The sequence below is a fragment of the Artemia franciscana genome, chromosome 21 (assembly GCF_032884065.1).
Source record: "Artemia franciscana chromosome 21, ASM3288406v1, whole genome shotgun sequence".
NCBI lineage: Eukaryota > Metazoa > Arthropoda > Branchiopoda > Anostraca > Artemiidae > Artemia > Artemia franciscana.
Genome location: NC_088883.1, coordinates 30,160,328 through 30,177,456, shown reverse-complemented (window position 1 = coordinate 30,177,456; position 17,129 = coordinate 30,160,328). Strand labels below are relative to the sequence as shown.

At 33.0% G+C, this 17,129-nt stretch overlaps 1 protein-coding gene across 4 annotated transcripts in view; it reads left to right on the top strand.

Annotated features, from left to right (window-relative positions):
• LOC136040845 (doublesex- and mab-3-related transcription factor 1-like) overlaps positions 1-17,129 on the top strand; it is a 69,447-nt gene that overhangs the window by 27,719 nt on the left and 24,599 nt on the right. The window contains exons 1-3 of one of the 4 annotated variants that reach the window (XM_065725208.1): positions 1,183-1,201; positions 11,986-12,137; positions 16,807-17,004. In XM_065725208.1, coding sequence (XP_065581280.1) covers positions 12,083-12,137; positions 16,807-17,004 — 253 coding nt within the window. In that variant the 5' untranslated portion in view covers positions 1,183-1,201; positions 11,986-12,082. Of the gene's footprint in view, positions 1-1,182; positions 1,202-7,542; positions 7,639-11,985; positions 12,138-16,806; positions 17,005-17,129 lie in introns of those variants that run through there. The other 3 variants (XM_065725206.1, XM_065725209.1, XM_065725205.1) reach the window with 3 other exon arrangements.

The following is a 17,129-nucleotide window of genomic DNA, read 5'->3' as shown; positions in this document are numbered from 1 at the left end:
TTTTGTGAAATATTTTAGGAGAAGGAAAATTATTATATTTAAATTTATACACATACGCACATATGTATTAAGCATGTTGTTTAATATAGCCTACAGTTTAAAATAATAGCATTTATGTTTAATTAAAAATTCTTTTAATTTTTAACCAACTGAGTTGGTTAAGGGATTAATATAACCCCAAGGGGATGGTTTATATATTAATTAACAATTAATTGATTTCCTATAAACAATTTTGACCTATAATCTTAAGGAGAATTAAGTTCTTTAGGCTATTTATTTTTAAGTGAAAAAAATGTATTTTTTGAAATAGCATATAAATTAGCTAAATTATAAGCATATACAAGTTTTACGTCGGTTTAACTTCTAATCACAAGTCATGCTTTCTTCAATAAGACTTTTGCTATAGTATTAATTTGTTTAGGTTAAAAGGAAATTGAATTACTTTATTAATATATATACAGTTTTTCAGCACGTAGTGTAGTTTGGTAAACACAAACTTATTAAGAATCTTATTTTTTTTATGCAGCACACCTAATTTTAGTTCTATGCGGCACGTAGTGCAGCGCTTAGCGGCACATTTTAGTCTTAGTTAAGTTTTCCCTTTTACGGGACATAGCACAGCGCAATATGGCGCATTTTTATGTGGTTCTTTAAATGTTTTTCCTATTAAGTTTTTCCTTATATAAAACCTTTAGGTTAGTCAGGAAATAGGTAAGTGTGTTATTTTCAACTTGATTGAATAAACATTACAAAGGTTTATTATACCCAAGGTTATGACTTGTCATTATGCTCATTAATACGTTTCTCTTGACTCTTCAGATCCTTATTATTGAAAGTTTTATTAGACTACATTAGGGGGAACATAACAAGATCTCCTTTTATTGTTTTTGGACTGAGTGCTATTTAAATTAAGGACAATGTACTACATTGTAAGCAGTAATATGCAATTTCTTAATAGGACAAGGCAACAAGATGTTGACCTTAATCTTAAGGGTTCATCTTGTTTGGGATTTGTCGTCATTCTGAAAGTCCTTTTCTTTTCCATTCCTTGTTCGGTCATTAAGTTGGAAACACCATATTTTGTTTATCTAAGCGTGGTATATAAGTATATTTCGTGAACAAAATGCTTACCAATTCTAGTTACTGTGGAGTGTGCTCAAAGTTTTGATCTTTCTATGAATCTATGTAGATTTTGAACAAGGTAAGAGGTTTTTATTTTGTTAAATGTATTTGGTACTTTTAAAATTAACGAAAAAAAAATTTATTTTATTTTTATGACGCGCTATAGTAACAGCAATAGTCTAGAGCTCCGCCTTTTTTTTCTCAATCTCCAATAGTCACCGCCAGAGCTCCGCTTTCTTTTTTCCTAAGCCAATCAAATCTTATCCATAATTAGGATGTATTGTCGAGAAAAAAAAATTTGAAATCCAATGGGGTTTGAATGAGAAATTTAGTCCTGAATTTAAGAATTTCCAAGGGGGTATGAATTTTATGAAGGAGGGGGGGGGGTGCTGGCCTATATGTTGCAGTACAGGTATGAGGTGACGTCAAAACTACTGGAGTAACCCCAACATAACCATTAAAGTCTCCCTAAGGCAAAACGAATCAGAAGGGAACTGAATAGAAATTTTACTTTTTTCACCCTCTTCTTTCACCCTAATCCTTATATCGCTCCAAGCTGCGATTTAAGGTAATTTAAGGTAGTATACACCATGCATCCACCTCCCTGTACGAGCTCGACTCTGGAGGGATATAAACTGCACAAAAATGATAAACCGTCCATCAGCCCCGACTCTTAATCATTTCAAATTTCAAGAAACATTCTTCAGCCGTTGGACCGGATACAAAAATTGCTATTCCATTGGCAATACCCGGCAATTCCATTGGCATGACCCGGCTCAATAGTAAACGAAACTCTAAAAAAACGGAATTTTGATACTAAAAGATACATCAAACGAATCAGATTTTCATGCTAATTTTAAATTTATAAGTTTCATCAAATTTAGTCTCTGTCATCAAAAGTTACGAGCCTGAGAAAATTTGTCTTATTTCGGAAAATAAGGGGAAACAGCCCCTAAAAGTCTACGAATCTTACCGAAAATCACACCATAGCATTCAGCGTATCAGAGAACCCTTTTGCAAAAATTTCAAGCTCCTATCTAAATTTTCGCATTTTGTGCCAAAACACAGATCACAGGTACGTGCTTATTGTTTTCCCAGGGATCATCGTATCGACCAAGTGGTCCTAGAATGTCACAAAAGGGCTCATTCTAACAGAAATGAAAAGTTCTAGTGCCCTTTTTAAGTGACTAAAAACATTGGAAGGCACCTAGGCCTCCTCCCACGCTCATTTTTTCGCCAAAGTCAACGGATCAAAGTTTTGAGATATCCATTTTGTTCAGCATAGTCGAAAATCATAATAACTATGTCTTTGGGGATGACTTACTCCCCCACAGTCCTCGGGGGAGGTGCTGCACGTTACAAACTTTGACCAGTGTTTACATACAGTAGTGGTTATTGGGAAGTGTACTGACGTTTTCAGGAGGTTTTTTGTTTTGTTTTGGGGGATTGAGGGGAGAGGGCTATGTGGAGGATCTTTCCTTGTAGGAATATGCCATGGGGGAAGAGAAATTCAATGAAAAGGGGACAGGATTTTCTACCATTACTATAAAAATAAACATGAAAAAGTTATTTCAATTGAAAGTAAGGAATAGCATTAAAACTTTAAACAAACAGAGATTATTACGCATATGAGAGGTTCTTCTCCTCCTAAATACCTCACTTTTTATGCTAAAGTGCTTTTAGTAATTACAACTATTTATTCTACGGCCTTTCTGATTCAGGTGTCATTCTTAAAGAATTGGGACAAAACTTTAGCTTTAGTATAAAGAGCGAGGTATTAAGGAGGGGACAAACCCCCTAATATACATAATAAAAATATAAGAATATAGAAGTTTGTTATGTAAGTTAATTCTTAAGTTACGTTTATTTTTACTAATAAAAACGTTCGTTAAAAATTAAAAGTTCTAGTTGTCTTTTTAAGTAATCGGAAAATTGGAGGGCAACTAAGCCTTCTTCCCCATCCCTTATTTCTCAAAATCATATGATCAAAACTAAGAGAAAGCCATTTAGCAAAAAAAAGAATTAATATGCAAATATCATTTGAATAGTTTATGTGCGGAGAGCCAAAATCAAACATGCATTAATTAAAAAATGTTCAGAAATTAAATTAAAAAAAATAGTTTTTTAACCGAAAGTAAGGAGCGACATTAAAACTTTAAATAAACAGAAATTACTCCGTGTATGAAAAGAACTGTTCCCTTTTCAACGCCCCGCTCTTTACACTAAAGTTTGATTCTTTCTCTCAATTCTACTTTATTAAACAGTTAAAAAAACTTTAGCGTAAAGAGCGGGGCGTTGACAAGGGAACAGTCCCTTTCATACACGGAGTAATTTCTGTTCGTTTTAAGTTTTAATGTCGCTCCTTACTTTCAGTTAAAAAAACTAGTTTTTTTATTTAATTATACAATTAGGCTAGTAGTTAATAAGGCAGTATTAGTAAGTAAGTAAGTTTTAGTAATACAGTAAGGTAGCTTTAGTAAGAATGTCAATGATAATTGTGACCTATACACTGTTATACATATTAATAATTACATATTAATATTAATTATATGTAATATTTAATATTACATATTAATATTACATATTAATATTAATTCTAGTTTTGCTAACGCTTTGTCATCTTTTTTTGTTTGTGAAAAAGAAACATTGTTGTTGTTGCAATTAATATATTTTGTTTGTCATTTTATGTATTGGTTATCTTTGAACTTCTAGTTATTAATTTCGTAGGCTTATGTGAAATTGGCAAGTATAATATTAATAATTATTTTTAGCATTTAATGCTGAATTTAAATATATAAGTTTCATTAAATTTAAACTTACCCACCAAAAGTTATGAGCCTGAGAAAATTTGCCTTATTTTAGAAAATAGGGGAAAACACCCCTTAAAAGTCATAGAATCTTCACGAAAATCACACCATCAGATTCAGCGTAATAGAGAACCCTACAATAGGAGTTTCAAACTCCTATCTACAAAAATGTGGAATTTTGCATTTTTTGCCACAAGACAGATCACGGAGCGTGTTTATTTGTTGTTGTTTTTTTTTTTTTTGTTTTTTCAGGGGTGATCGTATAGATCCAGTGGTCCAAGAATTTCGTGTGAGGGTCCATTCTAACGGAAATTAGAAGTTCTAGTGCTCTTTTAAAGTGACCAAAAAATTGGAGGGCATTTAGGCCCCCTCCCACGCTCATGTTTTCCCAAAGTCACCGAATCAAAATGCTGAGATAGCCATTTTTTTTTAAAATAGTCGATAAGCCAAAATGTATGTTTTTGGAACCCCTTACTCCCCCACAGTCCCCGTGGGAGGGGCTGCAAGTTACAAACTTTGACCGGTGTTTACACATAGTAATGGTTATTGGGAAGTATACAGACGCTTTAAGGAGGATTTTTTGATTGGGGGAGGTGTTGAGGGGAGGGGGTTATGCGGGGATAATTTTCCATGGTGGATTTGTCATAGGGGAAGAAATTTTCCATGAAGGGGGCGCAGGATTTTTTAGCATTTTTTTAAAGAACAATGAAAAAATAAATATGAAACAGTTTTTTTTTCAACTGAAAGTAAGGAGCAGCATTAAAAATTAAAACGAACAGAAAATATTACGTATATAAGGGGTTCACCTCCTAATACCTCGCTGTTTACGCTAAAGTACTAAAATTTTACGCTAAAGTAAATTTTTTTTTTACTGTTTTAAAAAGTAGAGTTGAGAGAAAGAGTCAAACTTTAGCTTCAAGAGTGGGGCGTTGAGGAGGGAACAGCCCCTTTCATATACGGAGTAATTTTTGTTCGTTTTAAGTTTTAATCTCGCTGCTTACTTAAAGTTAAAAAACTTGTTTTTTTCTTATTACTAGGGATAGAGCAGTCTCTGGTAGCCTGTTTCAGTGCTCGCAAGAGCTTTCTTGGTAATTTATCAATATTAAGCCTGCACAACATGAAACTTAATATACTAGGAAAATATATATGTATATGTGGGTACTTTTATTTTTGCAGGCATTGGGAGGTAAAAAAAAAACAACAATTTCCTTGCTAGCCAGAACTATATTTGATTTCAATCATTAGATTTAAATATGGCGTTATGGTTTTAAGTGATAATTGATAATTTCTGTTTGTTGAGTTGCTTATTAGTTCCTACCTGCTTTCTGGTTTATTCTTTAATACAATATTTGTTCCAAGTTTCAGCCAGTATTTAGTTTGAAATTATATAAATATTAACCTTGACTTGACTTAAGTTTAAGTTTAAACCAAGTTTAAGTTTTCATAATCTGACGGGTAAAAGAAAATTGGGTACTTATCGGTTATGTAATAGACACTTGAGAAGTGAATTTTGATTAATGCTAATGAAATGAAACAAAATATGATGAATATATAATAGCTTAGGGTCAATGTTGATATTACCTGAACAATTGTTTAGGGTCATGAAACTATTGTTAATAGATACATTTTGACTTTGCAAAACTACAGCAAATTCACCGTTATGGAGTTATTATATATTTGCATATTATTGGGGGGGGATAAACCATAGCATATATTAAATGCAGCAATGGTTAGTTTACGTCTTTAATATATGCTATGCTTTACCCCCACCCCTCTAATGTGCAAATATATAGCCCAAATATGTTTCAAAACTATTACAGATTCGCGATTTCAAATATCCTATCAACAAAAACGGAAATTGATATTACCTGAACAATTGTTTAGGGTCATGAAACTATTGTTAATAGATACATTTTGACTTTGCAAAACTACAGCAAATTCACCGTTATGGAGTTATTATATATTTGCATATTATTGGGGGGGGGGATAAACCATAGCATATATTAAATGCAGCAATGGTTAGTTTACGTATTTAATATATGCTATGCTTTACCCCCACCCCTCTAATGTGCAAATATATAGCCCAAATATGTTTCAAAACTATTACAGATTCGCGATTTCAAATATCCGATCAACAAAAACGGAAATGATTGCAATTCTATATGTATAAATACAAGAATATTTGGGTCGGAATAACTCCATAACGGTAAGTTTTCGGTAGTTTTGCAAGAGAAAAAAGATTTTCCAAAAAGTCAAAATGCATCTATTAACAATAGTTTCATGACCCTAAACAATTGTTCAGGTAATATCAACATTGACCTAGTTTAGAAACAAATTTGGGCTATATATTTGCACTTTAGGGGGGTGGAGAAAAGCATAGCATATATTAAATGCGTAAACTAACCATTGCTGTATTTAATATATGCTATGCTTTTGAGGAACAACCCCTTATTTTGGAGAAATATAATTGCCTGTTCTTCGGTCTTTGGCAAATGCCAAATCTTAACTTGAATATCCATGGTGAGATAGTATTTTTTGTTACTAGTCAAAGCAAATTAACCGGTTATTATCCCATCTGATATTTGCCATCTAAATTGACAGCATAAAGAAGTTACTTGACCAAGTTCTTGTGTCGAAATTTTATAATGTCTATCATATATCTGATAATAACCGAAAAATGTACTATAGCAGGCATGCCAGGCAAGAGAAAAAACAAATTTGGCCTCTTTTGAGAGTTAAGTATCATTACAAAATTACCTCCATATTCCTGTCTTCATAAAGCTCTCATTTTGTTGGTCTAGTACATTATAAGTTTAAACCCATATAAGATATCAATTATATCAAAAGGTGTAAATCTCAGATGTCAAATATTAACATAATTATTATTGAAATTTTTTGCTTTAAATTTTTTTTTTTTTTTTTTTTTTTTTTTTTTTTTTTTCTTGCCAACATGTTTTAATAGTTGGTTCTATTCTTGAAAATATGTTTTATTCTATTAAGGGTTTGGGCAGATATATTTTTTTTTTAATTTGAAATATCAATATAGCTTTTTTAAGGTCTCACAGTGACCTATGTTTTTTTTAACTTTTTTTCTAAAATTGCTGTTTTATAGATAATTTCTTGGAAATTATTTCTTTTAATTTTAATGACATTTTTCTTTGAATATTAGGATGAATTGATAAGGAATAACCATCTAAAGTATAACATTGGAAATACATATTACAGTAGGGTGAATAAAGTATGCATTTGTTCTGTTTTTCATTACTTGTATCAACAATTATTGATTGGGTTGTTCAAGGATCTTCCCATTGCAGTATTAAATTTAATATATGTAGAGTTAAATTAGTAAATCTAGAATTCTATAGTATAGGCCATAGTTAAGAGGATTTGTCTTAGGATATTCTTTTTCATGATAGGCCTTTCTTTATTTTAAACTAATTCAAATAACTAACTTTCACTTTCTGTCACTAGCTGTGCTTTTCATCTTATAATTAACTAACACAGCCCTTCTCGTGACATTTAAAATTATTGCCATTGATGGCCTTAGGGATAAGCGTTTCTCCTTTTTTTCTTCAGACTGGTTACGTGATTTCTCTTTCACTTTATAGTTATAAATAGTGATCTTTTAAGCTACTAAGAGGATACATTGTATTACAATGTGTAAAATATCTTTGGATGTATAGTGTATTTGGCCCTATTGTCACTCTTTGTGAGTTGTTGTTTTTTTGTTTTTTTTAAGAAGGATTTTTCAAACAGTTCGTGGTAACGAACTGTAGCAAGGAGCGACCCGGCTCAACACTAACCAAAACTCTAAAAATCGGACTTTGATACCACTAGTTACGTCAAAAGAATTGCATTTTAATGCTGCTTTTAAATATATAACTCATCAAGTTTAGTCTTACCCATCATAAGTTACGAGCCTGAGAAAATTTGCCCTATTTTAGAAAATAGGGGGAAACACCCCCTCCCAAATCATATAATCATAACAAAAATCACATCATCAGATTCAGCGTATCAGAAAACCCTACTGCACAAGTTCCTACAAAAATCTACAAAAATGTGGAATTTGTATTTTTTGCCCGAAGACAAATCACGGTTGCGTGTTTTTTTTTTGTTTTCTTCCAGGGGTGATCGTATCGACCCAGTGGTCCTAGAATTTTGCGAGAGGGCTCATTTGAACGATAATGAAAAGTTCTAGTGCCCTTTATAAGTGACCAAAAAAACTGAAGGGCATTTAGGCCCCCTCCCACGCTCATTTTTTCCCAAAGTCGTCGGATCAAAAGTCTGAGATTGCCGTCTTATTCAGCATAGTCGAAAAACCATATAACTATGCCTTTGGGGACGACTTACTCCCCCACAGTCCCCATGGGATGGGCTGCAAGTTACAAACTTTGACCATTGTTTGCATATAGCAATGGTTATTGGGAAGTGTACAGACGTTTTCAGGGGGATTTGTTAGTTGGAAGGAGGGGTTGAGAAGAAGGGATTATGTGAGGGAAACTTTCCGTGGAGAAATTTGTCATGGGGGAAGAAGATTTCCATGGAGGGGGCGCAGTATTTTCTAGCATTATTTAAAAAACAATGAAAAAATAAATATGAAATTTTTTTCAACTGGAAGTAAGGAGTAGCATTAAAACTTAAAACGAAGAGAAAATATTACGCAGATAAGGGGTTCACCTCCTAATACCTTGCACTTTACGCTAAAGTATTTTTAGTAATTTCAACTATGTATTCTACGGCCTTTGTGATTCAGGGGACAGAATCTAAGCTTTAGTGTAAAGAGCGAGTTATTGACGAGTGGGCGAACCCTCTTATATACGTAATAAAAACATACGAATATAGAAGTTTGTTACGTAAGCTAATTCTTAAGTTACGTATATCTTTTACTAATGAAAACTTTCGTAAAAAACTAAAAGTTCTACTTGCCTCTTAAGTATCCAAGGAATTGGAGGGCAACTGGTCCTCCTCCCCCCTCCTTTATTCTCAAAATCATTCGATCAAAATTATGGGAAAGCCATTTAGCCAAATAAATAAATATGCAAATTTTGCTTTAATTATTCATCTGCGGAGAGCCGAAATCACATGGATTAACTAAAAAACGTTCAGAATTTAAATATAAAAAAAACAAGTTTTTTTTTTAACTGAAGGTAAGGAGCGACTTTAAAAATTAAAACAAAGATAAATTACCCCTTATATGAAAGGGGCTGTTCCATCTTCAATGCCCTGCTCTTTAAGCTAAAGTTTTTGCTGTTTTAAGAAGTAGAGTTGAGACAAAGATTCACTTTAGCGCAAAGAGCGAGGCGTTGAAGAGGGAATAGCCCCTTTCATATACGGCGTAATTTCTGTTAGTTTTGATTTTTAATGTCGCTCCTTACTTTCAGTTTAAAAAAACGTCTTTTTATGTAATATCATCAAGGTTTGCTATTTTATTGCTGGGTGTTATTGTATGGGTATCTTGTTTGTACTGTTTAAATAAGGTGGTCGTTAAATTTTTACCTCCTCCTTGTCTTTTTTCCTTTATTTCAGTCTTATTGCATAAAATTTAAGTTGTATGCCTACTTTAAAGGAGTGACCTAGGGTGAAAGTATTGTACTTTAATGCTTTGCATTAATTCAATTTATATTGATTTTTTTTGCTTATCCAGGTTTTGACTAGTCAAATACTCGTGGTCTATTGATTTTATAATTTTCTGTCAATCTTGACTCAATCATCAAGGAGATCCCTAAGGGTAATTTGACATCATGTGAGCTTTAAAGGCTTGAAATTGGGCCCATTCACTGGCTTCTTGCTTGTCTTGGACACTGGATCGTATTCACGCATACTAATTTATTTTATATTTTTGATTTATTTGAGGACAAACAGTGATACTGGCCAAAACTAAAATAGGCGGCCTCCACCTCCTGCTGAAGAACATGTACCCTTCTAGTTGCGACTGAAAATGATGAATTTTGCCTATAGATCTCATGTATCCCACTTACTTTGGGGTTTGTGTTTTCATATCTATCCTCGACTCTCTTAGGTCCTTAGTCACCAAGCGTTAGTATCTACTTCAGCGGGCGTCCTTCTCGACGCCTCGTTCTTTACACTATTAAATAAAAAAAAACTAGTTTTTTTTTAACTGAAAGTAAGGAGCGACACTAAAGCTTAAAACTAACAGAAATTACTCCGTATATGAAATGGGTTGTCCCCTCCGCAATCCCTCGCTCTTTACGCTAAAGTTTTAATTGTTTTAAAAAGTAGAATTGTGGCAGAGTCAAACTTTAGCGTAAAGAGCGAGGGATTGCGGAGGGGACAACCCATTTCATACACGGAGTAATTTCTGTTTGTTTTAAGTTTTATTGTCGCTCCTTACTTTCAGTTAAAAAAATTAGTTTTTTTTTATTTAATTTCTGAACGTTTTTGAATTGATGCATGTTTGATTTTGGCTCTCCGTACATAAATTATTAAAATGAAATTTGCATATTAATTCTTTTTTTGATAAATGGCTTTCTCTTAGTTTTGATCGGACGGTTTTGAGAAATAAGGGGTGGGGAAGGAGGCCTAGTTGCCCTCCAATTTTTCGGTTACTTAAACAGGCAACTAGAGCTTTTAATTTTTAACGAACGTTTTTATTAGTAAAAAATATACGTAACTTAAGAATTAACTTACGTAACAAACTTTTATATTCTTAAATTTTTGATTATATATATGAGGGGGTTTGTCCCCTCGTTAATACCTCGTTCTTCACACTAAATCTTAAGTTTTGTCCCAATTCTTTAAGAATGAAATTCTTCCTGAATTTCAGGAAGAACTTCAAGGAAGAAGAAGAAGAATTCAGGAAGAAGAATTTCAGGAAGAAATTTTGAAATTCTCTCAATTCTTCCTGAATCAGAAAGTGCTACTCCTTACTTTTTCATGTTTTTCATGTTTATATTTTCATGTTTATATTTTCAAAAAACTTTTTCATGTTTTTATTTTCATTTTTTTTTTAATAGTAATGCTAGAAAATCCTGCGCCCTTTTCATTGATTTTGTCTTCCTCCATGAAATATTCCTCCAAGGAAAGATCCTCCCACTCAGCCCCCTCCCCTCAACCCCACACCCAAACCAAAAAAATCCCCTGAAAACGTCGGTACACTTCCCAATAACCATTACTGTATGTAAACATACATACAACTTACTTACATTGCATTACTGTATGGTCAAAGTTTGTAACTTGCAGGCCCTCCCCCAGGGACTGTGGGGGAGTAAGTCATTCCCAAATACATAGTTATTATAGTTTTTGTCTATGCGGAACAAAATGGCTATCTCAAAATTTTGATCTGTTGACTTTGGAGGAAAAATGAGCGTGGGGGGGGGCCTGGGTGCCCTCCAATTTTTTGGTCACTTAAAAAGGGCACTATAACTTTGCATTTCCGTTAGAATGAGCCCTTTTGCGACATTCTAGGACCACTTGGTCGATACGATGACACATGGGAAAAGGAAAAAAAAAACAACAAACAAACAAATAAACACACACCCGTGATTTGTCTTCTGGCAAAAAATATGAAATTCCACATTTTTGTAGATAGGAGCTTGAAAATTTTGCTATAGGGTTCTCTGATGCGCCGAATGCGATGGTATGACTTTCGTTAAGATTCTGTGACTTTTAGGGGGTGTTTTCCTCTATTTTCTAAAATAAGGCAAATTTTTTCAGGCTCGTAACTTTTGATGACAAAGACTAAATTTGATGAAACTTTTATATTTAAAATCAACATGAAAATCTGATTTTTTTTATGTATATTTTAGCATCAAAATTCCGTTTTTTAGAGTTTCGTTTACTATTGAGCCAGGTCTCTCCTTACTACAGTTCGTTACCACGAACTGTTTGAAAGTTTGAATCCTTGTCACAAGTCCGCTTTTTAAAACAATAAAAATTTAGTGTAAAGAGCGGGGCATTGAGGAGGCCACAACCCCTTTAATATACGAAATAATTTCTGCTCGTATAGCAAGTTTTAATGTCGCTCCCTACTTTCAGTTAAAATACCTTTTTATTTAATTTGTATAAGTTGCTTGTAAATAAATGAAAGTCATTACAGGCTACTATCTTACACCTAAGTGCGCCTGAGAACCTTTCGCCAACGTGGAACAACTGTCTTGCTGCCCGCTGCTCTGCTGCTTGTTGGAAAGTGAGAAATGCTGACTGGAAGGAGAAGAAAAAGTCCAAAAGATGATGATTCTCTTGATGATTGTAAGTAGCCTATTTGAAAATACTATAAAGAATGTGACAAGGAAGTAAGCAGTAGCGGGTCGCCTCTTGTGCCCGGGGCAAAATTTTGATTAGTACCCCTCCCCTGCCCCTTAGAAGCTTTAGGCCAAATTTTAACAAAAGTTTTCATTTATTAACGAACCTTGAATACAAAATTTTATTAAAATTTATTAAATTTCTGTGTGCAATCTTTTATTTTCAAGGAATGATGAAATATGGGAAAAAATGAAAATTACCAATTCAATTTGCTGATACTTACTGCCAATGGTGCCTTCTACTTTATTTTTATAAAAATAACATTTAAGAATTGCAAAATTATTATAACCGTTAGATTGTTTATTTTAAACTTTGAAGCCATAAAGTTCTTGCATCCAGGGAAAGTGCCCTATCTCCCCCTCCGAAATAAAACGCCTCTAAAATTAAGGTTAGGCATTAGCTGTTTGTAGTTTATTTTTCCTTGGAATGAATTAATAAGGTTTTCCAAAAATTTAAAATTGTCTCTAAAATCATTAGTAAATTTTCAGACGAAGCTGGGAATTGTGAAAATATTTTAAATTATAGAGTAGAAAAATCAAAAGATTATCATGATTGGTCTTATAAATAAGGAGCGGGAATATAGGAGCCAGGACCAAATGAAGAGTCAAATACCTTCAATTATTATTGATTATTTTATTCAAAATTCTTTTGAACTACAAATTATTTTATTTCAACTCAGCCGCTTCGTATTGAAAGGGGGGTCATAGAAGCTTCGGAAACTTTTTGAGTCTCGATTATAATACGGGTATAACCATTAGTATACACAGAATTGTAGACCAATTAGCCAATTAATAATTATAATAATCAATTATATTAGCAATAAAATAATAAATGGTAATTATAAAAACAATAGTAATGATAAAAATAAAGTTATATGTTATAATAAAATATCTATGTAATATAACAATAGGATATCATATGTAATATAATTATAATAAGTATGATATGATAGAAATATAATAAAATAATAAATAATTAAAATAATAATAAATAAATAAATAATAAAAAAGTAAATAAATATTTAATTGCCTGCGTGGTGCTCAGATGCATGCAACATTACACATATGTTACACACAACATTACACATATAGACTCATGGCTATCGAGACAACTTCTGTTTAAAAACGAAATTCCGTTTTTGCCTGCTTGTGAACGATGCTTTGGCATATAAGTAGTCTTACATAACTCAAATCAGCTATTTATGAAAATTCCAGTGGAATTTATTTTATGACTTGAAGTATATTATTCTTTGTTGGAACTTCTCTTACTTGCCGGCTAAAATGAAAATTGCTGGGATATGCTATGGACTGTATTTCAGCTCTTGCATCATGCATTGTAAGAGTAAAATGTTATTTTGCTGCCCAGTTGCATTTTCGTATAAAGTTTGTTTTCCTTTTTTTTTCTTTTTTTTTGGCGTTCAAGACTCAGACGAGACCATTTAACGTAGAAAGTTCTGAGCGTGACTTACTACTACTTCTGCTACTACTAAGCACTACAAATGCTATTACTACTAAGGCGTGTTGTTAAGATGCTGGGATAATTAACTATTTCTTCCCGCTGAATTGAATTGGTGTTACTCCAAATTATATTTAGCTCGTTATTATAATTTATAGCTGTCAACTAAAATTGTTGTTGTCATTTAATTATTGACATTTATGTCAATATTGTCAATATGTCAATTGTCAATATATCATTTAATAATAAACTGTAGCAGTTATAAGGGGGGAACAAGGGGTTTTTGGACCTCACAGAGCATGAGAGGATATATTTTTGAGGTAGGCTACTTGCTATGGATTACTTTAGCTCAGATAAATTGATCATTAAAAGCTTCGTTTTGATTGTTGATTCTTTTATGTTTGGTTTAGGAACTTCCAAGTTTAAAAATTGTGAATTTAGCTACTCACTACTGTGACTTTATGGTATGATATCGACATGCAGTAGCATTTATCTTGTTATTTTCTAAAATGTTTGGTTTTTTTTATTGTTGTCTTGTTGATTCGTATATCTATTTTTGAAATCCATTGAACTTTAGCTCCCCCAAAAAATAAATTCCTGAATATGTACCCTGTGATGCAAGTTAAAAAGGGAACCATGTTTTGAAAGGAAAAATAGTTTTGAATCCCCTTGTTTGTTGGAAGAATAGAGCACATATACATATGAGACATATGTCATATGACATATAAGAGCACTGCCTTGAGTCGACTGCATGACCCTTTCAGTGAAAAATACGAGAGTAACCGAGTCGAATTTCATTCTGGAATATTGTTTTGATCACCAAGATATGTTGGTATCTGTAAGTTCAGTATAGCTGCTGTTATTACTACTACTTCCACTAGCAACTAACTGTAGCACCAAGATGTTCGAGCATAGCTGCACAGTGTGCACAGCTATGCACAGCTGCTGTATAGCTGCACAGCTATGCACAGCTGCACACAGCATAGCGTGTGCATAGCTGCACACGCTTCTGTTCAATCCCAATGCATTCAAATCTTCAGTCTCTACATGCTTCCATGAAGTTTCAGTCTCCTTTAAATCCTTACCTCATGCAGTAAGAGTCTGTACACTACTTGAGAATGACTTGCTTTTTGTTTGGCACCAGATCGTAGGTCAAAAAGATGTGAAATCTGTTACCCATCATGCGGAAAACTTGTCCCATCCATCTCAGCCTTTCTTCCATTATAGCTCTTGAAAGTGGGATAGAACCAAGTTTTTTGCATAGCCTAATGTTTGACCTACGATCAGTTGAAGGATACCTAAAACTAACAGTAGACTATTTCTCTCGGAAAGATTTAACAAATCTTCCTATGTCTGTCGAAGCATGTACGTTTCAGAACCATACTTGGCTACTGCCATCACCTTAGTTTCCAATATTCTATTATTAATTCACAGACGTATCTTTCTGCTTCTCCTTTTCAACTTTTTTCAACAGTGGAAAAATACCCTAGGCCTTAGCTTTTCTACTTTTCTTACCATTCTTGCATCCACTGTCTTCACTAATAATGTTACCAGGTAAGTGAAGCTATCTACCTGATCGATATAGCCCCAACATTACCTTTGCTTTGTTCTGATTTTGTCAGGACTTCTCAGAATGGTGCAATATAAGATATAGGGGAGGGTTAGTGCATTTTAAAGGTTAACTAGTATGAGACTGTTAAAACAGAATTTGCTAGTGACAATAAAGGTATAAGAAGCTGGAGTTCGAAGTTTAAGATGGTTAATGAGAAGCCGACTTGTAAGTTGTGATGAGGCCTAAATATGTAATTGGGTCGGAGGTCATTTTGAGTTGATCATTTGAAGTTTTTTCATTTTTTGAAAAGATTTTATTGAGTTTTTTTTTCATTTTTTGAGTATTTTTTTTCATTTGAAGGTCTAACTTAGGGTTTTTATAGCCAGGTAGGTAATGTGGTCAACAGAACTGCCATCTATTTTTAAATTTGAATTATTCGAAATTCTGCTCATAGATTATTAAACGGTTTACATAAGAAAAACGGCGAGTATGCTTAAATTTTTGTTGCCCTGATTGAAATAAAGTTTTTTTTCATCAACGTTATTTGGTTTAAGCTGGTAGGTCTTCCTATATAAAAATAAAATCAATAAGTATAACAGAAAATTTGCCAATTTTCACAAATATTATGATCAGAACAAAAGTTAAATCATAGATGTCGTAGCAGAGTTATTGTAATGGGGAAGAAAGATTTTCCCATAGCCTAGGTTCCAGCCGTGTTATAAGTCCCCCATTTCAAACCCACGTTTCATAACTAAGATGCTATAATGTATATGGCTGGCAAAAGCATGTAACACTAAAAAGTCATTCTAACTAAAGCGTGCCTTTTCTTATGATATCATAAAAAGAGATTCATCTGATTATTATAATGAAAAAGTGTTTCAGAAAATCAAGGCCATCGATTCATGTAAATGAAGTTGAATTAATTTTTTCTAATTTTGGATACAGAATACCGTATTTTTCATAATTTAGAAGGGGGGCAAAAATTACAAAAATTGCAGCAAGTTTTCGTAGGTAACATCGTTACTAACCATTATTGATATGCTTTTTATGTTTTAGATTCCGGATTAATTTTGGGTTAAAAATTTTTTTATTGTTATTAATTACTTATTACTAAGCTGTAATTATTTCTATTTATTAATTAATTTGAAACTTAACATGGACTTAAAATTTTTGTCTGAATTTCGTATTTAACTAAATACGTGCAGGGAACTTATCTGTTTTAGCCTTGCCTTGCCTGTTTTAGGGTCAAACAACAAGACAGTATATTTTTCGGTTGTATTTTTGAGCCCTGGTGCAGTTCATCCTGCCAATATTGATGGGGAAGGACCTTTCATTACTCTCACTACTTGGGAGCAAGTGTACTTTTTAAAATGTGGGATGGGAGTAATTTGTTTCAATTTTTTCGATTAAAGTTTTTTGTTTCGAATAAAGTTTTTTTAAACTTTAGGGTAGGGTACAACCCCCAACTTTACCCTATCCTACCCCTCTCCCATTGGACGTGCCAGCTTTCAATATCCCTGGTACTTAGAGTTTTCATGCTTTTTTATTCAAGCTATCTCGTTTTGACTTTCAAAAAATACATTAGTTTAGAAAAGTGATCTTTTTTAGTAGCTGAACTGAAAAAGAGGATTGCAAGCTGTGCCCGATGTAGGAACCACAATATAACAGTACCCTTGAAAGGGCACAAACGATACTGTAAATATAAAAATTGTGTCTGTTCCCGATGTATGCTAACATTCGAGAAACAAAAGATTATGGCGCAAGCCATTGCTCTGAGGAGACAGCAAAAACTGGATGAAGAAATGAGTAAGTCCTTCCCTCTCTTTGCTTGTTTGCTTTATTTTCAATTTTATTTTCAATTTTCAATTATTAATTCAATTTTCAATTATCAATTTTAATTCAATTCAAATTTTATTTCAAAATTCAATTAT